Below are 26,086 nucleotides of genomic sequence, written 5' to 3'. Positions count from 1 at the left end.
TTCAGCGATCCAACGGTTTTCCTTCACGGTTCCTGTCACGACGGGATTCTCAGATTCATTTCTTTCAGGACGAGATTCTCTCTTCTTTTCCTTTGCGATTTTCCTCGAAGAGAAGTTGTTGAAGATGAGAGAAAATAAAGAGAACGAAAATGGAAAAAGAAATCGGGAAGGAAACGAAATGAAGGGAATATGATTGGAGATGATCTAAGAAAAACTAACACATAAGAAAACTTATTAATTGGTTGGAGATTGAAATTCTATTAAGCAAGCAAGACGATGAATATTGAATACTGGGTTACTAGCACAGTACCCCCACCCGCACCATGTGGTCTGTACACCGCAGAAGATCCCCGCGACCAAGAATCATAACCGGCTCCACTTCCGAGCTTCAGCTCCTCCTCACAGAGTCACAGTTCACCACAGTCCCGCTCCCCCCCACTTCGCCACTTTCCCCACTCCTCCCTTCGCCGATTCCTCTTCAAACCCTAGCTAGCAAGTAAGCTCGATGGCCTGGGCGGCGGCAGCGGCGGCGGCGGCGCTGGTGGTCGCGGCGGCTTTGCTGTCGCCGGCCTCCGTTGCGTCGGCGTCCAACTCCGAGGGCGACGCTCTGTACGCGCTGCGACGCGCGCTCGCGGACCCACGGGGCGTGCTGCAGAGCTGGGACCCCACACTGGTCAACCCCTGCACCTGGTTCCACGTCACTTGCAACCGCGACAACCGCGTCACCCGCGTGTGAGCTCCCCGGCCCTCTCCTCGGCTCCTCACACTCCCGGCTTCTTCCGTTTCTTGGTTCCGTGGTTAAATGCACTTGCTAATTGCAATGGTATCGAGTTCGGTAGGCGCGTTCCATCTTGCATGATGTGATGCTTTTGTTTCTGGAACTTGGAAGTAAGTGTCTATTTCAGGTGTGCATATCATCATGTTGGTATTGGCATACCGTATCCATATGTATGCGCTACGCAGTGAAATATCTGGACGAATAGGACAAGCTCCCAAATCGTTATTCTGCGATGGAATTAAGCATTAACTGACCCGATATTTTTTTGTTGGTCACCTGTCAGTTGATAATACTCGCATTCTAGTCATGTAATCGCGCAAGGGCGGTGTGCCCCGGAGTCCTAAGAGGGCCTTGGACCTCCCTTTCTCGTGACAAATTTTTTTAATAACTGACTTTAAGCACTTAAATGCTCGTCAAATAGTTACGTATCCCTCTGGTGTACTTGTCAAAAATATGTTCAATTAGATAGACGTTCGTTGTATTTTGGTTCAAGCTCTACTGTAATCACGCGATCAAGGCATGCAACTTTGTGCTTAGCTGTTGCTAAATGCTACCACTTTCGTAGTTTCATTGTACAAGTAGATTAGCAGTGTGCTACGTAATCATGTCAAAGGTATCTATCATATCTTTTTGGTTGCTGAAAGCAGTTGCTTCATGGAAATGGTTTCTTTTAATGCAACTTTCAGGATGACACCATTTGTTTATAGCAAAACGTGCAAGCCTTCCTTTTTGTTTTTTCCCTGTGACTACAAGGGCCAATATATTAGTTATTTTTCTCTTTATAAGAAACAAAGGGATAGCCTGTCACTTCATTCTGCTGTCTATACAAGTGCATATCATAATAATACAACACAGTATGTTATAGGCCTTAGGACACTAAATTTATCTTACTAAGTTTCAACCACTGAAATTTATACTTAAGCACCAGCTACTTCTTTGATCTCAAGCTAACGGTTTGTTACAACTTTCTGATACAATATACTGATATGAGAAGACAAGGGTGTATGGAATAGTTGTGCTACTGCTGATGTATTGTCTTAACTTAGCAACAAATATTGCCTAATCTATGTTCCTAATTGACATTTATGGGCTTTCTTTACTCAAATAATGCCGAGTCTTAGTCGAGCCGATGTGCTTTTGTTTCTGTATTTATCTGTATGAAATGGCCATGACATGAGCAGTTGCTGCTTTCTGTTTCTTTCCAGATGTATAATTACGTTCATTACTTTCTTACACTTGTTTATCTTGTAGGGATTTGGGTAACTCAAATTTGTCAGGCCGTCTTGTTCCTGAACTGGGGCACCTTGAGCACCTGCAATATCTGTGAGTCCGACTAAACATTATTTTCCTTTCTTTTATCCTTTTTTAGTCGAGTTCACGCCATTACAACATAAAGTTAATTTGCAAAAAATTGCTGTGACAATGGATAAACTAGAAAACGTCCTGGATCAATTTGCATTTGTATATAGTTAGTGACAAATATAGTATCAATGACTTTTCATGTAAGAAGAGGAACTAGCTTAGTCCTGCTTTCCCAATTCCATTTGCATTTTCTCTCATGCGATTTTTTATCAGAGGTTTTGGAACTTGGAGTCCTGTAAGGACTATATGCATATGATGCATGTGTGAGCTGTGAAGGGATCCTACTGATATTTGTGCTAGAGAGTTTTAATGAAGTCCATTTAAATAGATTTTATAGTAGGCTCTGAATGATAGGAAAAAAGTTGCCTCTTGCATCACCAGAAAACTAGAATATAGTACAGTTGGGAAAAAAGATACCTGAACATGGTATACTGTTGTTATACTAGACAGTTACATCGTGTCCACCAGCAGAAGAACTGATTGTTTACTCCTTTTATTCCTATTTATGAACTGTTCGCATCTGTAATTGTTAGTACTTTGAAAAAATTGCTCAGTGAATTTAATTCAGGGAAAACTGTGCAAATTAATAGTTTATTTTTCCTTATCTATGGTAGGTGGGATTACATAGGATACTGAATTACCAGTTGTCTTCTTACATCATATTCCAGTATTGTACTTTCCTTTATAAAGGGACAGTAGAAAACCACTGGAGCTCTTAATTTTGAGCGAGCAGGAGAAATGATGCTGACATTTCATTTACAGAGAAAATAAACCAAATCTAAAAGCTGGCAAAATGGCAGATGTATTGCAACTGTTGTCGACACATTTGTTGGACGTGTCTACAGGCGCCGCGCCAAAGGAACGTCGGCGCATTATAGTGGCTAAACTTGGCCGCAAAGAAAAAGGATTGGAGGAGATTTCGTTTGTTAGGAAATAAATCAATTAGTTTCCTTTTCAGTTGGGAGATTTGTTACTCCTTCCTTATCATGTACCAGGCCTGATCTGTAAAGGCTGTAGTTGCCGTTAGTTTGAGAGGCAAGCAAGAAATAAACTCCTCCTAAATTGGTTATGCCAGAGTCTCCTGCCGTGGCTGCGGAAGAGCTGCAGTCTGGCGACGAGAGCGGCAGACCGCAGCTACTGTTTCGCTATCCCCTTCGCTCCAATCCACTCACCCATACTGCCCTAGTCTCGCTGCTGAGAACACCGACATGGCCACATGGCCACACCGTATCATCAACATATATGCAATGCTAACAAAAGTAGCACCAAAAACTTCCTCCCATAGGTCCCTTTATTCATTTCTTCTGCAACTTAGTTGGCTAGGATACTGGCATGATCAATCTCATTGGTGGAAACCAGAGATAAACCAGATATTTCAGTAGTTTTCCCAGTGAGCTGTTTGTTCACATTTATTGTCATCTGATCTTTTATCATTAAGTCTTTCGACGACGTTGCATTATGATACACAAATAGTTTCATTTTGTTTTATAGTATATGCTTTGGTCATCTAATACTCTCAATAACTGCATTGATCATCTATTTAACTTTCAACTGTGTTTTAGAATTCACCGGTGATTGAACTTTGCATTCATATTAGTGCTCTGGCATATTCCTAAATTGTTGCAGAGAACTCTACAAAAATAATGTTCAGGGCGCTATCCCAGCTGAGCTTGGGAATCTGAAGAGCCTTATCAGCTTGGACCTGTATAACAACAACATCACAGGGACCATACCGAAAGAACTTGGCAAGCTGAAATCCTTAGTATTCCTGTGAGTACCCATACATTAGTTCTAACACAAGTACGCAGCCAAGTTTGCATCTGCACTGTTTTCCTTTAAATATATAATATGCAAACATCACTTCTTTAGTATTCTTTACAGTCTATGGCACTAGATATCATATTTGTCAACCCATATATTTTCTCACCTTTTTATGATTTTATAGGCGACTTAATGACAACCGTTTGAGTGGTCCAATTCCAAGGGAACTGACAAAAATCTCTAGCCTCAAAGTGATGTAAGTGTTCAGCTTCCAGTTATGAATTTGCTGAATTACATGTTTTTTTTTCTGTACATGTGAATGACAATACTTGATCTTGTGCGTGCATGCTTCCAGAGATGCCTCAAACAATGATCTTTGTGGCACAATCCCAACTAGTGGGCCTTTTGAGCACATACCCTTGAGCAAGTATGATCTACAGACTCCTTGTCAATTCATCTATTAAATGCACTGATTTACTTGCTTCTTTCCTTATCTAATGTTCTGCATATATAAGAGGACAAGGGCCATTAGCCATGCTATTCCATCAGCTAAAAACCATTACCACTTCAAGCTATCAAATTGATTTATGTGGAATCTCAACTAAAGTTTTTGTCTGATTTGAAATTTACAGATATCTTTTGTACCAATACTGCTTTGGTTGTTATCTTACATTCTTACTCATATATTCTTGCATGTCAGATAAAAGTGGTATACTCAAAGCTACCATTATCTTCTATGAATTATACCATCCGTGCCGCAGTATCTGACTTAGATCTACAGCTATTATCTATTTGATTCATTTGTATGCCGAATGAGGATTAAGTGACGCATTAAATGATTTGCAAAGTGATTATTTCTTTTCAATTTCCCAAGGATGACTGCTGTCACTTGAGATAGCTGGAATGTGAATACGAACCACTCATTTGTCCTGACCGTGTTGTTTCTAAGCCAATCTTGTCTCCCTGCAGCTTCGACAATAATCCAAGATTGGAAGGCCCGGAGTTGCAAGGGCTCGCAATGTATGACACGAACTGCTGAAAGTGCCAGGCTTCTCACGTCGCTTGCGCGATATAGATGTCAGCGGATTAACTTTGTTGGGGCACCTGGTGGAAAAGTATGTCTGGTAGCCTGTAGCGTGCCTGCAAGTAGAACACAAGGTGGCAGCTCACGCAGTGTAGATAGTATTTGCGAAATGTTTGTAGCGTTCGGTTAAGACCCTCTTGGACTGATGGGCCACTGAACTGACAATGTCACGTACTGTATGGTTGCTCGATGAACTGGAGCCGTTAATATTTATTGCCATTTTCCCTCACCAGTGGTCGTCGTATCATTTGATAATTTTCTGCTTTGGTCTTGTAATGCTTTTTTTGGATGAGTTTACCTCGTACTGCTTGTTGTTCTGTTCAGATGCCGTTTGGGCTTGGGCTTGCTGCAGCGTGAGTAACATGGTAGGCTGGGCTCTGTAGTTTCTGCTGGGCTTGCGCCTGGGCCTTTTCACGAATACTACAGACGCAGATTAGCCGCGTTTGTAGCAGTGTTAGCACTATGGCAATATATTTCTTTGAGTAATTAACGCTATGCAAACTTAAGCTAGGCAATCAACAAGCTTCACAACATCTTGACAACTTGTTTTGCTCAACTTAACGTGTATGAATTGTGCATTCAAAACAGTGTCTCAAATCCTCTTCGATGCAGCACTTCCCAGGGCAAACATTTCAGAGGAAACTACACTTCCATTTTGAGGAAGTTGTATCATACAAAGTATTGAGTATTGATAACACTTCGCTGTGGTCAAAACTGAAATGGTAAATACATAATCATTCATCAAATGTTGAGCGCGTTAGTAGTATCCCCTTCCCCAGTTTTCTTATTTTGATCTACGTTGAGCTGTTACAGAAACAAGCAATTCCAGAGAAAAAGAATAACAAGTAAAAAAATATACCAGGGTGTATGATGAATGCTGAATTCATCTGCTATGCTGTAAAGGATCCTAATGCTCAACACAATATACAGTAGCATGTACAGCAAGACGTGCATTGCTCAACTCACCCATGCTTCATTTTGCAAATTTCCACAAGTGTCTTGTTACCGGGGCACCAGTGCAACCAAGTAACATCCTGGATTGAACGGAGTTTGATGCTTCTTGTGTTGGGAATCTCATGTATTAGAGCTTTCAATCTGCTGTTGCCTCTCTTCCAAGAGTTGAGTTGCAAAACGACACATTTGTTATCTTGAACTGTATCCATGGGGTAAGTTGTCGAACCGGGATGGATTTATCACCTTGAACTGTAAGCACGCTATGTACACACTTCAATCAAGAATCTTCTCACCGGTTGAGAATAAATTCCATACCAAAGTCCCAACCAGATAGAGCACTACTGATACCTCGAAGACGTTATCCCAAGAACCTGCATTTTTTTAGGGGGTGACATTCATCAAGCAAGCTGGGCTTTAAAACGGATTGCTAGTATGCAATGCAAGATAGTGAGATTAGGCCAAACCATGCTGCAAGATGTATCCTGTTGCTGCTGTGCCAAATACACCTGCTAAAACCCCGGCCGTGTTGGAAAGACCAAGTAGTACACCCTGAGAGACGGGAGAAGGCAACCACCATTTAGCACGTCATGGATTCGCTTATATTCTAGGTTTCAGAACTTCGTGCATTGAAATAAAATAAGGCTATGACTTCCTTGTGTAATTAAAGGTTGTGCTATAAAACATGGAGGAAGAGTTGAAGAGATTACAGCGTATCGAGGGCCGATATCTTGATGGTTTGAGTATAGACCAGATTGCGAGAATGCGTCAGTTCCCTGAGAATGGAAAAGCGGAACACAATCAACATATTATACTTAGCATGTAATTATAAAACTTGAAAAAAAACAACAGAAAAGAAGCAAGATGGACAATCACCTGGCTACAAGCCATGCACAACACAGCCATGGCGGGTGAGTTGACATGGCTTAGTTGAGTTAGAAAAAATGCTGGTCCCAAGAATCCGATTGATTGCATGATCTGAAAGAGGTGAAAACACATTAGAAGCAATGGAAAAGAAAATTTGTCCGTCCACTGGATGCATACTAAAAAAGGTTAACTTCACAGTTCCCCGCAATCTACTGATTTATATGCCCTCATACAACTTGACTATAGTCTTCGCTAATGTACAGTGATTATTACTTTTTTCATCACACAGTTTCAATTCGATAGCTCCTTGTGGAAAGAGTAAAATTCAGGATTTGTGCAAAAAAGTTGGCTCCCAATTTTAGTAAGTTGAAGCCAAGGTAATGCTTTACCTTTCGAACCGTTGTCACAGATACACCTCTACTGACAAGTGTGTCTGCGATCCAACCACCAACATTTGCAGAGACTGCCATCGTGAACCAGGGAAGAACACAAATAAGTCCGGATTCCATGAGGTTGAATTTCAGAACCTATTTCAAAGAAACTTTTAATATACAAATGGTAAAAATTCAGGATCCTCAGATGGAAAATCTGATATTTAGTATAACCTGGTTGTAGTATGTAGGCATCCATGTGAGCAAAATGAAAGTTCCCCAGTTATGGCAAAAATGACAAACTATAAGCGCCCAAACAGGTGGTTTTGATAATATTAGTCTCCATGGAATTGTTTTAACAGGCTCGCCTGCTGTGCTTTGACTAGTAATAAGCTCCTTTTCTGCAGCACTGATTCCAGGATCCTCAAGTGGGGAACTATATGCCTTAAAAGAAACGTGCCATAAAATTCAGAGATGATGCAAAGAAATTGGAGGACAATATTCCCAACACTGGACGAATTTCGTATGTACAAATAACACTTGAAGACAAAATACCTTGCTTGCCCATGTCGTGAACCAAACAACCCCTAGAGACCCGAATGAATAGAAGACTGATGGCCAACCAAACTTATGTATCAGTAAGGGGGAAAAAGCAAGTCCTGTCACTGACCCTAGGTACATTCCACTATACACAAGAGACAATGATCTGCTCCTCTCAGATACAGGAACCCATTTCGAGAGAATATTATTCATTGCAGGCATGGCAACCCCCTGGGGAAAGAATGTATACGTTTATTACATCAATACCAGACCAAGCTGCATAAAGAATATCAACAACAAATGATGGAGAACTAAGCAGCAGAAAGAAATTTGTGCGTAGCTGGCGAAGTGGAGACAGGATCATGAGCACCATGTTAATCTATTTTTCAGAAGTTGTAGAACTACTAACTTCATCCTTATGGCCATTTTAATTAAGCAAGGGTAATTACTTCGTAGAAAAGGGACAAGCACAAGGGAATTTGGTCTCTGTACATTAGAATTCTTACATCATTTTATGCCATTAAGAAGTGTATGAACTTGTATCAGAAAGGAGTGGATGTAAGTCTGTGGCTAATCAAGGCTTACCTCACCAATTCCCATGAAAGCCCGCACAACAAGAAGAAATGGCAATCCAAGCTTTGCCGCGACGGGTGTAAGAGCTGTGGCTATGGACCACCAAATCACACCGAAACCAAGGACAGTCTTCCCACCAACAGTATCTGCCCATATTCCTCCAGCTATCTGCAATGATGATGGGATAAAGATTATATGGAAAAAACTACGGGTCGTTCACCCTAGATGCAGATTTTCTGCATGAATCGAGAATAGCTCTTTCTTACTGACCTGAGTTAGAAGATAACCCCAGAAGAAGGAAGACTGAATGAGACCAACAGTTTGCGGGTTCCAACCAAACTCTGCGGACATAGGCAGAATAGCAATGCTCATGTTTACCTGCAAGTGATGTTAACATAAACCTCTCGCAAACCAAGAGACACCACTATGCACGCACCCCTTGAAAACTATTGCTGTGATCTGTGATCACAATTGTTTCTGCATTTTACCTTTGGTTTCCAATTGATATAGGTGATAACAAGAACATGTAATTTTGTAACTAGGGCATTCGAACAAAAGCAGTAAGAACGAAAATGTTCACATAACCCCCAAAAGAATTGTGGTAATTAAACATTTCTATTATTTCGCTAGGAAAAAATGCATTTTGTTATGGGGGTAATAAATATTAAAGGGCACAATAGGTCGCATTGTACTTGTGCACACGGTGAAAGATTAGCAAGTTGTGCCACTAATTACAATTGGCTTGCTGTTGGGTTCCCTGGATTACTTCTAGTTTCTGAATAAATGAGCTAAACTACATGGCACCATCCTAGACGCCTTGCAGAATTACCCGATCCTGGAATAACCCACTAGCAGGTAGCAGAAGATCGTGGGGTCGTGTGGGAACTACAATGGCGCCCGTCGGTTTGATCGTTCGTGCCGTCCAAGTCAAGCAAGCAACATATACAGAGCATTGACCGAGGCCCAGGTGATGTGAAGACTGAAGGCTGACGAGTAGGCAGAGGCGGCACGTACGCGGTCCATGTTGCAGAGGAGGAAGGCGGAGAAGCAGAGGAAGACGATGGCCCACCGCTTCGGAAACTGCCCCTGCTCCTCTGACTCCGCCGCATCTCCCTCCGCCTCGTCAGCGAGCAGCAGCCTCTTCACCGACTCCAGCAGCGCTCCGTCGTCCTTCCCGCTCCCCGCCGCATGCTCCTCGCGGCCGCGGCGCCCCCGCGGAGGGGTCTCCGGCTGCAAGTCCGTCTCCCGGAGCGCCCGCCTCCTGGCCCTTCCCCCGGCCCGAAGCCGCAGGCCGGCGCCGGCGCCGGCGCCGGCGCTGGAGCGGAACGGCGGCGCGGGGAAGGAGAGGCAGGAGGAGAGCGGCAGCAGGTGGAGGAGCATGGCTGCAGCTAAGCAGGAGCGCGCGGGGGCAAGCAAGCGGAGGCGCGATGGGCAAGCAAGCGGCGCACACGAGGCTCCGCGCGCGGTGGTGGCCGAGATATTTTTTTTCCCCGAGTGGAACGGGAGAAGCGTGGCGACCGCTCCGTGGAGGGGGGACGGGTTCCGTCTCCGGTGTGGCCATCGCGACCGCCTCGGGATTCGAATGGCTGTCGCGCGCCGGACCGCGGGCTCGGGGGAAAATCGCCGGGCGTTGTACCGGTAATAAATTCTGGATTAAATTTTAAAAACATATAATTATTTTAACACATGTAAAAAAAATTAGTGCTTATTTAAAAAACTTATAACTATTTTGATACATGTTATAGAAAATTACAATTTTTTCACTGTAAACCTACTTATCATCCTCTGCAACCGATGGACTCAGAGTAAGAAAGTTATAGCTTTTTTAATATATATTAAAATAATTATTTATTTTTAAAATAAACACCAGATGTTATAATTTTCTGTAAAATATATCAAAATAATTATATATTTTTGAAATTTACTCTAAATTCTATGCATGGATACGTCTCAGCACCATAGCACTATCTACATATCTTTTTTTATCCTCAGGTGAATTTTATCTAAATAAAAAATTATCATACATATATGATTAACTTAGAGTCTATCTCACCACCGCTTTGAAATCCACATTGAGAACAAGTGACGACCATCCAAACGGTGCTGCAAGAGAATGTATCTATAGCATAGTTGTAAAGAATTTATTTCTTGTTGTATCTGCCCACATGACGGTTGACGCGCGCGAAGCCATACAACCAGCTCAGTACCCAGACACGCCTTGTGTTGCTTGCCGTAGGTAGAATTGGCCACCGTCCTTGTGGCGTTTGGCTGTCTAAGTCCCAACAAGATATTCTTAAAAGTGTATCTAGGCCCCCTACGTGGGTTTTGACTTATTGATGACAAACGATTAAGAGACTAATAGGTTTGCTGAAGTTATGAACAAGTTTTAAGTCCTATTGGTTAGGTTAAGAGATGTTGACGTCCCTCAAAAAGAAAAGAGAAATGACGTGTAGTTACTCAATAGGCTTTAATTCATTTTATTTTGAATTTGAGTTAAGGATAGCCATACTATCAAGAGGGATACATGTTGATAGTCTTGAAGGTGTCTCAGTGCTCAAAATATCCTTTTAGAACCAAAAGTTGAGAGACATATTCACCCACGGGCACCAGGAAAAGGGTTTAGTTGTCTGAGCCCGGAGTCTCCAGGTGAACCCGGATACTCTAAACTCTGTTCAGGTGGTCGGAGCCTCCGAGTGAGACTCCAGCAGAGAGTCTCGGTTTGAGTTTGAGAAACTCAACCCGGAATCTCCGAGTTAGCTTGGATACTCCGGTGTCTGGTATGTGGTCGGAGCCTCCGAGTGAGACTCTTGCAGAGAGTCACGGTTTGAGTTTGAGAAGCTCAACCCGGAGTTTCCGGGTTAGCCCGGATACTCCGGAGTTCTATTTGTGAACGGAGTCTCCGAGTGAGACTCCGCCAGAGAGTCTCGGATAGACCTTAAGTGCTTAACCCGGAGTCTCCGGGTTGGCCCGGATACTCCGAACTCTGGTGTCTCTGGACCCTCCGGAGAGGCTCTTGACAGTATTTTTGCCGACGTTCCCCTGTATTACTCGGAGTCTCCGAGTGGACCCGGATCCTCCGGGTCAGTTCAAAATACACTGTAACAGCTAGTTTTTTGAAGTGAGCTATAAATACCCCCACAATCCCCCTCTTGAGTAGCTGCTGAACCAACTCGTGGACAAACACATTCAAAGCTATTCAATAGCCCTGCTAACTCTTCTAGAGCTTTAATTTGTGCAAGATTTGGAGAATAGGTTTTGGGAAGTAAGATTAAGTACTAGAAAGCAAAAATCCACTCTTGAGCACTTGAGGTCATCGCCAAGCTTTCGATTCGTATTCTTTTTCTCTTGGAGGTGTGAGCTCCTAGACGGCAAGGCGTCACCCGGAGAGCACCCAAGTTTATGGAGTGCCCCGAGAAGTTTGTATTACCCCATTTGATTTGAGTAAGAACCCTCGCTTGATATTTGTGGTCGCTTGGGAGAGAAAAGAGTTGGAAAAGAACCGACTCTTTGTAAGCTCCTCAACGGAGACGTAGTCACCTCTTTGTGAAGTGACCGAACTTCGGGAACAAATCCTTGACTTCTTTACTTTGTTGCTCATTTACTTGTTTTAGTTAATCTTTGGGGATTTTCCCGATCTACGTGTTTGTGTGCGTGCAACTGCAGGTTGTTGGTGACAAGGTATTTAGACTTCTTTTAGAACCTGTGGTAACTTATAAAATCACTTAGATTTACTCGAAAGTTCATAAGTTTCAAATTCCTGTATAATCCGGACTATCTGGATAAGGCCGGAGTGTCCGGGTTCTGTATAACCCGAAGTCTCTAGATTAACTCGGAGTATTCGGATTCAGTAATCCGCTGCAAAGTTTTTAAATTTTAGGAATCGCCTATTCACCCTCCTCTAGGCGACATCTCGTTCATTTCAATTCTAGACCTACATAACCTAATCATTGTTTGGAGCCTAGATTATAGAAATCCTCTGCACCACAATTTTTTTTTTCAAAAATTTTCATATCTATTTCGATAATGTTTTAAATTTTGAGAGCATTGCAATGCTACATTTTTTTTAAAACCCATCACCTATTGGAAGGATGCTAGAGTATAGAATTGTAAAATTTCAACAGGCGACATGAGCATAGAATTGCAAAATTTCAAAACGAAAGCATATATTTGCAATTTTTATATTTCAAAGATATAAAAATAAAAAATTCCAGCAGGATGACTCTGATTAGAAATCACAATGATAACCTTGCAAAAACTTGTTCTTGTAGATGTGGGCTGCCATGTTTTGACCTTCATGGTAGGACCCTAATAATCGATATTCTCATGTTGATGTTCCTATGCTTTCTATGAAAGCCAAGGAATCACTATTCTACAAATAATTGATATTGTTCTACCTTTTTTATCTTGAAAAAGAAAAAGAAATGTAAAGTTTACATTCCCTCCAAAAGGTACTCATTCATTCAATGTGTTTCATGTTAATGAAAGTATTTCTAACACCATCTCTATTTCGAACACTTCATATTTTATGTTTAGGAAAGTATTACTTTGTGGATTCAAGTTATCATAATTGGAAGGGTTTTCTATCTCCATGCAAAGTGAAAAAGTACCATTTATCTGAATTTCAACAGGGCCCTGGTCTAAGGGGTAAAAAAAGAAGTGAGCAACTATTTGCATTTATTGAAGGTGATGCCCTAAGGCAATCATAGAGATGGTTGTATCACACGTCTGCGTTCATGTACTACCGAATAATGTGTTATTCCAAGAGTGATTATCATTTATATTGATTGGCAAGTATGTGACTTGTTCATAAAACTCTTTGTTTATATCATGATGTTATTCTTAGTCGATCCTTGGTTGCATATCATTGTGATGATACATAAGACCAGCACATGTATTGATTCCTTAGACCTGGTCACTTATCCCTGGTCGCATATCCCTAGTCGCATATCCCTAGTCGCATATCTCTGGTCTCAAATGGTGTACATGCAGGATCCTTAGACCTGAGATCGTCATTGATTCCCAGAATGTGTAGTGGTATACTTTGAGGCTGTCAAACGCTATCTCGTAACTGGGTAGTCATAAAGGTAGTTTTCGGGTTTGTCATGAAACATATCGTGGGGTATGAGTGATCAAGATGGAATTTGTCCCTCTTTGATAACGGGAGAGATATCTTTGGGCCCCTCGAGGTAGTTGGATTGAGAAAGTACATAGCCATACCAATACGATTAAAGAGTTAATTATGATAAATCCACTACTTGATTGAGTGAATGGTCGGGCTATCACAAGGGTGGCACATATCTCGCCTTGAGCTTGACTGGTATCATGAGGCGAAGGGAACGGTGCATGTGTATATCAAAGGTCAGCCGATATGATCTTTTATGTATACTCGGGAGTCAACATGTCCTGCTGGGGACCGCTATTGATTTCGGTTTGGAAAGGATTTTCGAGTCATAGCTGTTTGTACATAAACCTAACGGTTTACACACTTAATGGGTTGGAACAAAACATGCGAATTGGATTCGTATATGGGTTTTGAATGGATTGTGATCCATGAGAAGTTAGAGTCCTAAAGGGCTTCCAACGTGAGAGCCCATTGACAAGCTCTATATAAGGAGAGGCGTGGGTAGAGTGTGCCAAGGTTGAGCCACTCCGAAGCCCAAGCCACAAACTTCCGCACGATCTCCCAAAACACTAGCCGCGCGTGCGGTGCTAGCATATCGGCGCTTGGCGTTTCTGTCCAGTACGTGTGGATACCGTAGAGGCACTGTTGCTATTGTAGCGCTGATATTCTCGGTGAGTTGAATGTGAGTTGTTAGAGGAGTTGGTCGAGGAGCACGACCATCTGCTCGGAGTTGGTCGAGGAGCACCACCACCTGCTTGGAGTTGGTCGATGAGCACGAACGTCTGCTCAGAGTTGGTCGAGGAGTACGACCACTTGCTCGGAGTTGGTTGAGGAGAGTGACCACTTGAGCGGGGCTGGTCATGGATCTGATTGAGAAGTTGCTCGAGCGGTAACAATCTATGATCTCCTACTAGCATGATTTCCTAGGTTAATGTGGTAGAATTTTTTATGCTAGCGTAGCTTACCCATTCCCCAACAGTGGTATCAGAGCCATCTTGCATAGTTTTGATCTGGATCGGTCATATATATGTGATGTGTGGTAGTAATAGATTGGATCTATTATTTTAGTGATCAGTTTATGTGATGGATTGGTCGCTGCACAGTTTGGTTTAATTGGGATCGAATGAGGTGTGAGTCGATGGAACCATACGACCAAAAAGATTAGCTCGATCTCCCACCTGGCCGTGCGTGCGACTTGCCCCTACGGGTTGGAATCACCATCGGGGTTGACAGCGTGCCACTTAGTGGTCGGGAGAACAGTAGATTGAGGTTGTATGTGTTGTCGTTGTTTCTAAAAACCTCACGCGATGATCAATATGATTGATCCAATGAAAGTTGAGCCATTGTGAATGACTCGAAATCGGCTTGATATGATCAATTCGATGAGATTTTCATAGCGATTTCATAGATACGATCTATGAATTTATAAGAGGTTTTCAGGGCGCTGCCCTGAAACCAACGGGGGCGGTTTCCCCCTCGACCCCCACCCACTAACCGGCTAGCGGGACCGAGCCTAGAGCTTATATAGATAACATGTTGATGTTGCAACATTAGAATTCAATTCCACGCTTAACTCGTTTTTGCAGAAAATATTGTTGACTAGTATGACCTTATGTGATGCATGTTTGTAATTTTCATGACCTATTTATCATGGTTAATTGTAGCCAAAGGCTGTCATGTTATTGTATAACGGCCTGGGTGCTGACATGTGATGCTTCATATTCTCATGTAATTTGTCTAGTGTTATTAGGTGTAATAGACTAATACATAATCATGAAGACTTGAAGCATGATGAATCGGAGGACAGGGACCATGGAGATAGAGATCACCATGTGAAGGGGTCATACTGTGTCACAGTTAATATGATTGTTTGTGATGCTTATTTATATTCTTGTCATGCTGTTTATTCATATTTTCTACGAGATGGATATGTTTACATGATAGAATAGATTCCTTCAAAAAAATTAAGAATAATTGATGCCCTTCCAATAGCTGCACCTACTTAGGTTTTGATCATTGTTTGGCAGGTCTGCCAAAGCAGGGTGCCATCTTTTACCTTAACCAGTTAGGGTGGATGTCGGATATCCACACGTATAGTATTGGTTTACTTAACAAAGCTATTAAAACGATTTTAGACTTTGGGGCATAGTGTTGGGGACAGGGTATTCGATGCCACCCAACAAACAAAAGTCACATAGGGATGTGATTAGTAAGATGTTGCTTACCTATGTCACCTAAATTTCTAGCAGTGATGCCAAAGCTCACTAGAACTTACTTGAATATGGATCTTGTTCCACTATATGTCGTTAGAGGAAAATGGTTTCAAAACATATAGTGGGAGTATCTTTTGTTAAATTGATTAATGAAAGGTTTACATAAATATAGTGCTAAACTTTGCATATTTATTTCTGTTGTAGATCATGGCACATACTGTTAACGCCAATTCCAGTTCTAATTTGCGTTCGATTCTTGAAAAAGAAAAGCTATCTGAAACAAACTTTATTGATTGGTATAGAAATCTGAGAATTGTTCTCATACAAGAGAAAAAGGAGTATGTTTTAGAGGTTCCCTATCCTGATGACCCAGCTGATAATGCATCTACCGCTGATCGGAGGGCTTACGAGAAGCACACCAATGATTCACTCGATGTTAACTGTCTCATGCTTACTACTATGTCCTCCGAGCTTCAGAAGCAATATGAGAACACGGATGCTCACGATATGATTGTGGGACTCTGAGGCAACCAAGCTAGGGCCGAGAGGTTCCACACCTCCAAGTTCTTATTTGCGTGCAGGTTAACGGAAGACTGTCCAGTTAGTCCTCATATGATCAAGATGATTTGTTACATTGAGAGCCTGCAAAAATTTGGTTTTTCCCTTAGTCTTGAGTTGGCTACGGATGTAATTCTCTAGTCGCTCCCTGCGAGCTTCGAGCCATTCATTTTGAATTTTCATATGAATAGCATGGAGAAGAGCATGGCTGAATTGCATAGGATGCTTAAGACTGCTGAGGAAAGTATTAAGAAAAACTCTAGTCATGTGATGATGGTTCAGAAAGATAGCAAGAAGAGAAAGCGCAAGGCCAAGGCTAAAGCGTCAGATGAGATCTCGAGCTCAAAGCCTAAACCTATTGGAAAGTCCAAGGCTGGCCCTGCTGCTTCTGATGCTTGCCACCACTACCATAAGCCTAGCGATTGGTGGAGGAACTGCAAGCTATACTTGGAAGATCTCAAGAAGAAGAAGGGAAGTAAGACTTTCACTTTAGGTATAAATTTTATTGAAATTAATCTTGCTACTCGTCCTAAAGATTCATGGGTATTTGATACCAGATCGATGATTCATACTTGCACATCGTTGCAGGGACTGAAAAGGACAAGGAAGTATGCAAGAGGTGAGATGGATGCTCGTGTCGGCAATGGTGCAAAAGTTGCTGCATTGGCTGTCGATGTTTATTCCTTATCGCTACCCTTAGGATTAGTTTTGGAATTAAATAATTGTTATTACATTCCTGCCTTGGGAAAAAACATTATCTCTTCTTCATGTTTGTAAGAAGATGGATATGATTTCATAATAAAGAATAATTATTGTTCGATTTATTTGAATAGTATGCTCTATGAAAATTGTCCATTGGTGAATGGATTATATATTCTAGATCTTGAGGATGTCCCTGTCTATAACATTAATACAAAGAAACCTCAGCTTAATGATTTGAATCCCACTTTTATTTGGCATTATCGCTTAGGTCATATAAATGAGAAACACATACAGAGGCTCCATAAAGATGGTCTTCTTGATTCATTTGATTTTGAATCATTTGATACATGCGAATTTTGTTTACATGGCAAGATAACTAAGGCGCCTTTCACTCGTCAAGGAGAGAGGTCGAGTGAGTTGTTGGCCCTTGTACATACTGATGTATGTGGACCAATGAGCTCTATCTCTAGAGGTGGTTTTCAGTATTTCATTACTTTTACCGATGACTTTAGTAGATATGGTTACATCTACCTAATGAGGCACAAGTCTGAGTCATTTAAAAAGTTGAAGGAGTTTCAGAATGAAGCACAAAATTAACTTGGCAAGGCAATTAAATTTTTGCGTTCTGATCATTGAGGTGAATATTTGAGCCATGAGTTTGGTGATCATTTAAAGTAATGTGGAATTGTTCCACAGTTGACTCCACCAGGGACGCCTCAATGGAATAGAGTGTCCGAATGGAGGAACCAGATTTTGTTGGACATGGTTCGATCCATGATGAGCCAATATGGTCTTCCATTATCCTTCTAGGGATATGCTCTAGAAACTGCTACGTTCACTTTAAATAGGGTTCCATCTAAAGCTGTAGAGAAGACATCATATGAGATATAGATCGGGAAGCATCCCGGTCTTCTTTCCTTAAGATCTGGGGTTGTGAGGCCTATGTAAAACGTTTGACATCAGATAAGCTCACTCCCAAATCAGATAAATGCTTCTTTGTGGGGTATCCTAGGGAAACCAAATGATATTACTTTTATAACCGTGAAGAAGGCAAAGTGTTTGTTGCCCGAAACAATATTTTTCTGGAGAAAGAGTTTCTCTCAAGGAATATCGATGGTAGCACGGTGCAACTCGAAGAGATTCGGGAACCATCAGAAAGTGTTTTAGCTCCTACTGAACCACAATTGGATATTACAGAACATGTTGTGGAGACACCAGCCCCACGGCGGTCAGAAAGGATTAGTCATGCACCTGAGAGGTTTATGTTCCTAACCACGGAGCCACGTGATATATTATTGTTGGACAATAATGAACCTAAGAACTACTCAGAAGCAGTGGTGGGATCTAACTCCGAGAGATGGCTTGGAGCCATGAGATCCGAGATAGAATCCATGCACGATAATCAAGTTTGGAACTTAGTTGATCCACCTGATGGTGTCAAAGCAGTTGAGTGCAAATGTGTTGAAAAAGATAGACGTTGATGGAAATGTTCGCATCTATAAAGCACGATTGGTGGCAAAAGGTTTCAGGCAGATTCAAGGTGTTGATTATGATGAAATATTTTCGCTCGTCGCAATGCTAAAGTCTATACGAATCATCCTAGCAATTGCCGCATATTATGACTATGAGATATGGCAAATGGATGTCAAAACGGCATTCCTTAATGGAAACCTAAGTGAGGATGTGTACATGACATAACCTGAAGGTTTTGTCGATTCAAAAAATGCTAGTACGCAAGCTGCAAAAGTCCATCTATGGGCTGAAGCAAGCTTCTCGAAGTTGGAATCTTCATTTTGATGAAGTGGTCAAAGGGTTTGTTTTCATCAAGAATGAAGAAGAGCCTTGTGTTTACAAAAGGGCTAGTGGGAGCGCACTTGTGTTACATATTATTGATCAGAAATGATATTCCGATGCTTGATGCTATCAAATGTTCATTGCAGAAGAGTTTTTCAATGAAAGATCTAGGAGAGGTGGCATACATATTGGGCATAAAGATCTATAGAGATAGGTCGAGAAGGCTGATCGGATTAAGCCAAAGTACATACATCGATAGGGTATTGAAAAGGTTCAATATGCAGGATTCCAAGAAAGGTTTCTTGCCAATGTCACATGGCATCACTCTCAGCAAGAGTCAGTGTCCTTCGACCACTGGTGAGCTCGAGAGGATGAGTGCAATCCCGTATGCTTCTGCTATCGGGTCCATCATGTATGCCATGCTTTGTACACGCCCAGATGTCTCCTATGCTCTAAGTATTACGAGTAGATACCAATCAAACTCGGGTGAAGCTCAATGGGTAACAGTAAAGAATATCCTCAAGTACTTGAGAAGAACTATAGATATGTTCCTAGTCTATGGAGGTGAGGAAGAGCTCGTTGTAAATGGTTACACCAATGCTAGCTTCCAAACCGACAAGGATGATTCGAGATCGCAAACTGGTTTTGTGTTTTGCCTCAATGGAGGAGCAATGAGTTGGAAGAGTTCAAAGCAAGAAATGGTGGCCGATTCAACAATGGAGGCCGAGTATATTGGAGCTTCCGAAGTTGCAAAGGAGGCTGTTTGGATCAGAAAGTTTGTTTCTGAGTTAGGTGTGGTCCCTAGTGCTTCTAGTCCAATAGATCTCTATTGTGACAATAGTTGAGCCATTGCGTAAGCCAAAGAACCTAGGTCGCATCAGAAGTCCATGCACATACTACGGCACTATCACCTTATTCGAGAGATTTTAGATCAGGGTGACGTGAAGATATGCAAGTTGCACACAGATTTGAATATTTCTGATTCATTGACAAAGCCACTCCCGCGGCCCAAACATCAGGCACACATGAGAGCTATGGGTATAGATACTTACATGATTGACTCTAGTGCAAGTGGGAGATGGAAAGTGATATGCCCTAGAGGTAATCATAGAGATGATTGTATCACACATCTGTGTTCATGTACTATCGAATAATATGTTATTTCAAGAGTGACTATAGTTTACATTGATTGGCAAGTATGTGACTTGTTCATGAAACTCTTTGTTTATATCATGATGTTATTCTTAGTCGATCCCCTGTCACATATCATTGTGATGATACATAAGACCAGCATATGTATTGATTGATGATCACGTTTCATGGATCATAGGTATAGAGATACCAGGTTAATAATGTGGACACTTATGTTAGAGAACATGATGTTGGATAGGCCCACCTTGAGATACTGCTGGGATTGTTATTTATGATATGCCATTAGTTGTTATCTCAAATAGTGTAACTGCAGCATCCTTTGATTCCCAGAATGTGTAGTGGCATACTTTGAGGCTGCCAAATGCTATTCCGTAACTGGGTAGTCATAAAGGTAGTTTTCGGGTTTGTCATGAAATATGTCGTGGAGTGTGAGCGATCAAAATCGAATGTGCCCCTCTTTGATAATGGGAGAGATATATGTGGGCCTCTCGAGGTAGTTGGATTGAGAAAGTGCATTGCCATACTAATATGATTAAAGAGTTAATCATGATGAATCCACTATTTGATCGAGTGAATGGTGGGGCTATCACAAGGGTGGCACGTATCTCGCCTTGAGCTTGACTGGTATCGTGAGGCGAAGTGATTAGTGCATGTGTATATCAAGGTTCAGTCGATATGATCGGTGCTATTGATTTTGGTTTGGAAAGGGTTTCTAAGTCGTAGCCGTTTGTACATGAACCTAATGGGTCATACATTTAATGGGTTGGAACAAAACATACGAATTGGATTCGTATATGGGTTTTGATTGGATTGTGATCCATGAGAAATTAGAGTCCTAAAAGGCTTCCAACGTGGGAGCCCATTGGCGAGCTCTATATAAGGAGAGATGTGGGTAGGGTGTGCCAAGGTTGAGCCACTTAAAAATCCTAGTCGCAACCTTCCACACGATCTCCCAAAATCCTAGCCGTGCGTGCGGTGCTAGCACATAGGTGCTCAGCGTTTCTGCCCAGTACGTGTGGATACCATAGAGGCGTTGCTGCTATTGCGGCGCTGATCATCTTGGCGATTCGAACGTGAGTTGGTCGAGGAGTTGGCCGAGGAGCACAACTATTTGCTCGGAGTTGGTCTAGGAGCACAACCACCTGCTCGGAGTTGGTCGAGGAGTGTGACCACCTGCGCAGGGCTGGTCGTAGATCTGATCGAGAAGCTACTCGAGGAGTTTGACGCCTACGACGTTGGATCTGTCTACTCCAACTCTTCTTCTGCTGCACTCCGTGTCGAGCAGTAACAATCTATGATCTCTTATTAGCATGATTTCCTGGGTCAATTTGGTAGAAATGTTTTTTTAGGCTAGCGTAGTCTGCCCGTTCCCCAACATTTATTACTTCACAATGTCATAGAGAGGTCATTGGGTGTTTTGAAGATGAAGTGGAGAATATTACTGAAGCGAGCAAACAATCAAAGATTATTATAGCGTGCATGACTCTTCATAACTTTATTAGAGAGGTGATCTTTTTGAGAGACGTGATCAAGATGAAGACTACACACATAATGATCATGAAGCATCATCATCTCAACCTAGTTCACTAGGACATGAAGAGAGCGATATGAATGTTTTTCGTGATAGTATTGCTAATGTTTTGTTGTCCATGAGAGAATATGTGGCATGTAATGTTCATTACCATCCTCTTGTAATAATCTAATTAATGGAATTATCACAATATATTTTAGAACCACTACAAGAAATCTGAGTATCTATGATGAACTACAATTGTCATAGAATAATGTCATCTTTGTCACATAACATATTTAGTGATGAAAACCGATGCATTTAGTGATGAAAGTACGTCCGTCACAAACTAGGCATCATAGATTTTATGTAGTGACGGTCTAAACTTTTTCATCACAGAAAGATAGACATTCAGTGACAATTACAACATAGTCATTCATTGTTGCACATTCAATGACAATTATTTGCATCATAAAATGTCAAAAACATTCATCATTCATTTTTCATTTTCATCACTAAACAAACGATGCGAGCTACCTTTTTATGATGAAAAGTGACACGTCATAAAAAGGTGCTCTTTTCGTCATGAAAATGATGCATTTCTTCATGAAAAGCTTTTCTGGACATGGCATTTCATGACAAAAATTTATGGTCACTAAAGGTTCAACATTTTTGTGACCGTAAGTTTCGTCACAGATAAACTACATAGTGTCACTACTAGGCTTACGGGAAATGACAGTTTGTGACAAAATGTTCGTCATTGAATAATAATGGCATAGATCATGTAACACCCAGATCTGACAGTTTGTGACAATATATGATTCTCATAGCAATTTGCATCGTATAGAAAAGCTTCATGGAACTAGAAACATCACAGGCATCTCATAACATAAGTTCATCACACAAGGTTCCACAACATTAGAGCTTCATGGGACCTAGAACATCGCAGGCATCTTATAACATAAGTTCATCACATAAGGTTCAACAACATTAAACGTCTCCAGAACTACCAAACTAGAAACGTAGTTCAAAAGATCAGACACCCAAATCTTTAAGACCACTCAGTCATCACAGATTGCAAAAAGTATCCATTTAGATAAGTGATGTTCAGATATTTAAAGAAGGTAGACCTAAAGTACCGATTTGTAGTGATTGGGTCATGAGGCGTAGAAGAACGTCATCAGTTTTCTTTTGCTTCTCAAGCAGAATGAACACATGTTCTTCAGTTTCTTGTTTGACTCAGTTGCTACTTCAACTTGCTTCTTCAAGCTCTCAATTTCTTGCTGTTGAGAACCAACAGTTGCACGCAACGCTTCCTCATTTTCAGCAGAATTCTCCACCTGCAGTCTCTGATCTAGGAGAATCCCTTCAAGCTCTCTTATGCGTGCAGTAGATGTAGCAGTAGCTAGGCTAGCAGATTGTGAAGAATGCTAATGTTATCCAAAAACTTGGCTAATGTACGACTGAACTCAGACAAAACATCACTAATAATGTCATCAGCACTTTTTGGTTCTGCATCTTGTTCTGGTGGTTGATCCCTTGCAGACTCCATGTCATCCTAAAAAAGAATGGGAGGGATGTGAAGGTGCATGATAGTTTCTATGTATATAAAATCTATACCAAAGTGCATGTAAGAATTAACAGATATTTTTATACAATGGGAGCTATATTAACATATGTTTTTATACAATTCAAAATATATGAGCTATATTCAATGAATAAGCATGTGCAATGCATTATAGTTCATGTCCCTCAAATTCAAATGAGAGCATATGTCATGCATCATCATAAATTTTGTGACTCCATAATGATAAACACATCCATAGTACCACAATCCAATTGTATATAGCATACTTACAATTGCTTCCTGCACATCATCACTATAATCCTTTGTCTTGCTATAGTGGGTTGCCTTAAAAAGATCAATGGAATCAGTTTCTTCCCACGTTCTTGGTCCTTCTGCAATATAGATTACATTAGTTTATAATTCTAGGACTAGCTATGTAGTGCAATAAAGTGTTGTACAATTGAGGTTACCAAGGAAAATATTTGGGCAACATAACACCGAAAGCTCATGGTTTGGTGAAGTCTGACTTTTCCATGATTACATTTGTTCTTTAGAGATGTTTCCTAGAAAGGGGGGTTGCCCATGTATCAAACTCCGAGAGGTACAAACTTCACAAGCTTTCATTATTTCATATATACCTAATGTCTCGGATCAGTCCACTTCTCCGCAAGCTTTGCCCAATCTTCTTGATTAACACTTGGTGGTTTCCTCAAAAGCACTTCATTCTCTAGAACACCATTGAAATATTTGTTTTGAGCCTATAGCGTTTCTGACATAGCCCACTCTTGAGCAGGTCAAAACATACTTTTTTTGCACCTAAATCATCAACATTCATGTCAAAGCATACCTATTCAAGTAAAACCCTAGCATGAACTTAGTGTGCTGAAAACAGCCCAATGAATAAGTTATTTAGAAACCAACTTTTAAAAAATAGTTGACTCACAGCAAGATAGCTCATGTGATCTTTCATAAAGTTTCTATTAGCATCCTTGTACTCCTTCCAATGTGTGTACAGTGGTACATGGTCGCGCACCACAATGCTAGACTCTAAAGCTAGCTTTGCTGCCTACATTGGTTGCTCTGGTCGTTTCTTTCCTTCAACAAAAGAGATATGCAATTTACGACCCATGGATCTGTTAAGCCTGTTAAGCCCTCTCCCCAGGTGGGCTTCCAATGGTCCTTGTGCATTGATGGTGCAACTAACACAACAAATGTACAATAGATGAGAAGTAAGTCTGTAAGTTAGACAGAGTAATGAAAACAAGTTGTAATTTCATACCTTCATCAAGTAGTGGCAACTCCTCACTGTGTTCAACGCAATGGTCAACATCCATGCTGCAAGATCCATGGTGAACAGTAACACCAGTGAACAGTGATTACAAACCAGTGAACAGTGATTTCAGACCAGTGAACACGATCAATGGTCATGACCAATGACCAGGCGACCATTGATCATAGTTTGTTCCTGCAGTTGGTCTCCGGACAGATGGAAGAGTTGGTCGAATCTAAGAAGGCCGAACTACATTAAAGCATATTCAGGTAGATATATGGTTGTTTTACGTGTTCAAATAGGAAATATATGTTTGTTATAGAAAGTTTGGAGATCAGGTAGGCATAGCCAAATCATATCTATAAGTCTTGTTCGGTTTGAATTAGGAATCCTGATCTCTTACGGCTAAGACCTGCTGCCTTTTAAAATGAGAGGGTCATGGCCGATTGAGGACATCAACGAATCGATCAAACACAATTTACATTATCTTTCATCTTTTACCTAGCTCATGTAATCCTGTTCCTCCTTCTTCCTCCTCCTCCTGCTACTCGTTCTTGATCTCGACGACCAAGGACAAGCCGTCGGCTAACCGTGCCTTGAAGGAGTCCCTCCCGAGTGCGATTTGCTGATGAAGATCCATCGTCACAGTGCCAGACTGGGCTTTCCAGGTGCTGCTGACCAGGTTAGTTATCCTTTGCCGGTTTGTTCATAAATCGGTCGCTCGTTACCACGAAAGCACAATAGTTACCCCCGCTGTTGTACATCCTACGTGTGCCGCTGTGGATTGAACACGAGGTGCTTGTGTGTTGGCGTGAGGATCCATATTTTTGTGCCAACACCAGTGTTCATAGAAAGTTTGAAGTGGAGTCTTTTGCCTCACCAGATGATCCGGTGTTCTCAAAATGAACACACCAGACTATTATTTCCAGAGAACTCCAAAATGAACATATGCACATAGGATAATCCGGTGTTCACAGATGAGTCTGAGTGGGTTCCAACGGGTAGTTTCTTCTGCTATACTCACCGAATGATCTGGTGTTCACAAAATAAACACACTAGACTATTATTTCCAGAGAGCTCCAAAATGAACATATGCACATAGGATAATCTGGTGCATTTGTTCGGTGTTTAGTGAGTCATCACAGGATAATCCGGTGTTCACAGAGGCTTGAGTGGGGGTTTCAACGACTAGTTTGTGAGAGTGAGGATGATCCAGTGTAGTACTATTGTTCTCACCAGATCATCCGGTGTTAACAACTTTTCTGAGTCGTTGGGTTAACGGCTAGTGTGAGGGCTTGAGGCTATAAATACCCCTCCACTCAGTCATTTGAGGTAGCTGGAGTCCATAGAAATTCATATACACCTGAGAAGACATCCAAGCCACCAGTGCTTAAAGTGATCATCCAAGGCAAATTATGCACAAGATTAGAGAGTGATTAATACTTATAGGCCTAGAGAGTGTATTTCTAGGTGATTGCTGCCTAGAGAGTGGATCAAGGAGTGATCTAAGCTTGTACCTCTTGGTACACCGACGTCTTGGAGTCTTGGTGACTTGTCAGCAACTTGATCCAAGGTTGCTCAAGCTTGTTGACACTCTAACTTAGTGTGGAGCGGTGACGAGAAGCGTGTACGGGGACGTGGAGACCCTTGCCTTGGTGGCTTGGTGGCTCATCTGGGTGGAGACCTTATCTTTATGACTCAATGGCTCAAGAGCTGTGACCGGGTGCCGACCAGGAGCATATCCTTTGTGGAGCTCCAACATGGACTAGGGGTGGCATTCATGCTATCGATACCATGGGATAAACATCCTTGTGCTAGGTTTGCTCTCTCTACCTTATTTACATTTCCGTATTTACATTCTTACAATTTACCTTCTTAGATAGGTTGCAAGCGCTTTGATTGGTAGAGTAG

At 41.6% G+C, this 26,086-nt stretch overlaps 2 protein-coding genes across 2 annotated transcripts; one reads left to right on the top strand and one right to left on the bottom strand.

Annotated features, from left to right (window-relative positions):
* Positions 1-327: 327 nt before the first annotated feature.
* On the top strand, positions 328-5,214 carry LOC133910228 (leucine-rich repeat protein 1-like). The gene is made up of 6 exons (XM_062352744.1): positions 328-732; positions 2,030-2,101; positions 3,767-3,910; positions 4,086-4,157; positions 4,257-4,328; positions 4,871-5,214. Exons 1-6 carry the CDS (start codon positions 506-508, stop codon positions 4,938-4,940), a joined length of 657 nt encoding a protein of 218 aa, XP_062208728.1. The 5' UTR covers positions 328-505; the 3' UTR covers positions 4,941-5,214.
* A 474-nt stretch (positions 5,215-5,688) lies between these two features.
* On the bottom strand, positions 5,689-9,817 carry LOC133910218 (probable anion transporter 1, chloroplastic). The gene is made up of 10 exons (XM_062352733.1): positions 9,302-9,817; positions 8,558-8,665; positions 8,300-8,455; positions 7,730-7,945; positions 7,409-7,618; positions 7,193-7,330; positions 6,813-6,914; positions 6,647-6,712; positions 6,404-6,488; positions 5,689-6,310 (listed from the first exon to the last, which is right to left on the bottom strand). Exons 1-10 carry the CDS (start codon positions 9,665-9,667, stop codon positions 6,213-6,215), a joined length of 1,545 nt encoding a protein of 514 aa, XP_062208717.1. The 5' UTR covers positions 9,668-9,817; the 3' UTR covers positions 5,689-6,212.
* Between the last annotated feature and the right edge of the window lie 16,269 nt (positions 9,818-26,086).

Source organism: Phragmites australis, chromosome 1, assembly GCF_958298935.1.
Source record: "Phragmites australis chromosome 1, lpPhrAust1.1, whole genome shotgun sequence".
Taxonomy (NCBI): Eukaryota; Viridiplantae; Streptophyta; class Magnoliopsida; order Poales; family Poaceae; genus Phragmites; species Phragmites australis.
Note: the sequence above shows the minus strand (reverse complement) of the source record. Positions and strands in the feature narration are given on the sequence as shown.

Bases quoted from the DNA above. Each gene is read 5' to 3' on its own strand.
- LOC133910218 (XM_062352733.1), bottom strand. From the start codon at position 9,667: ATGCTCCTCCACCTGCTGCCGCTCTCCTCCTGCCTCTCCTTCCCCGCG. The intron at 8,456-8,557 runs GTCAGTAAGAAA...TCATCATTGCAG, and splicing joins GGGGTTATCTTCTAACTCAG to ATAGCTGGAGGAATATGGGC. The intron at 6,489-6,646 runs GTAATCTCTTCA...CCCGTCTCTCAG, and splicing joins ATATCGGCCCTCGATACGCT to GGTGTACTACTTGGTCTTTC.
- LOC133910228 (XM_062352744.1), top strand. From the start codon at position 506: ATGGCCTGGGCGGCGGCAGCGGCGGCGGCGGCGCTGGTGGTCGCGGCG. The intron at 2,102-3,766 runs GTGAGTCCGACT...AAATTGTTGCAG, and splicing joins CTTGAGCACCTGCAATATCT to AGAACTCTACAAAAATAATG. The intron at 4,158-4,256 runs GTAAGTGTTCAG...GCATGCTTCCAG, and splicing joins ATCTCTAGCCTCAAAGTGAT to AGATGCCTCAAACAATGATC.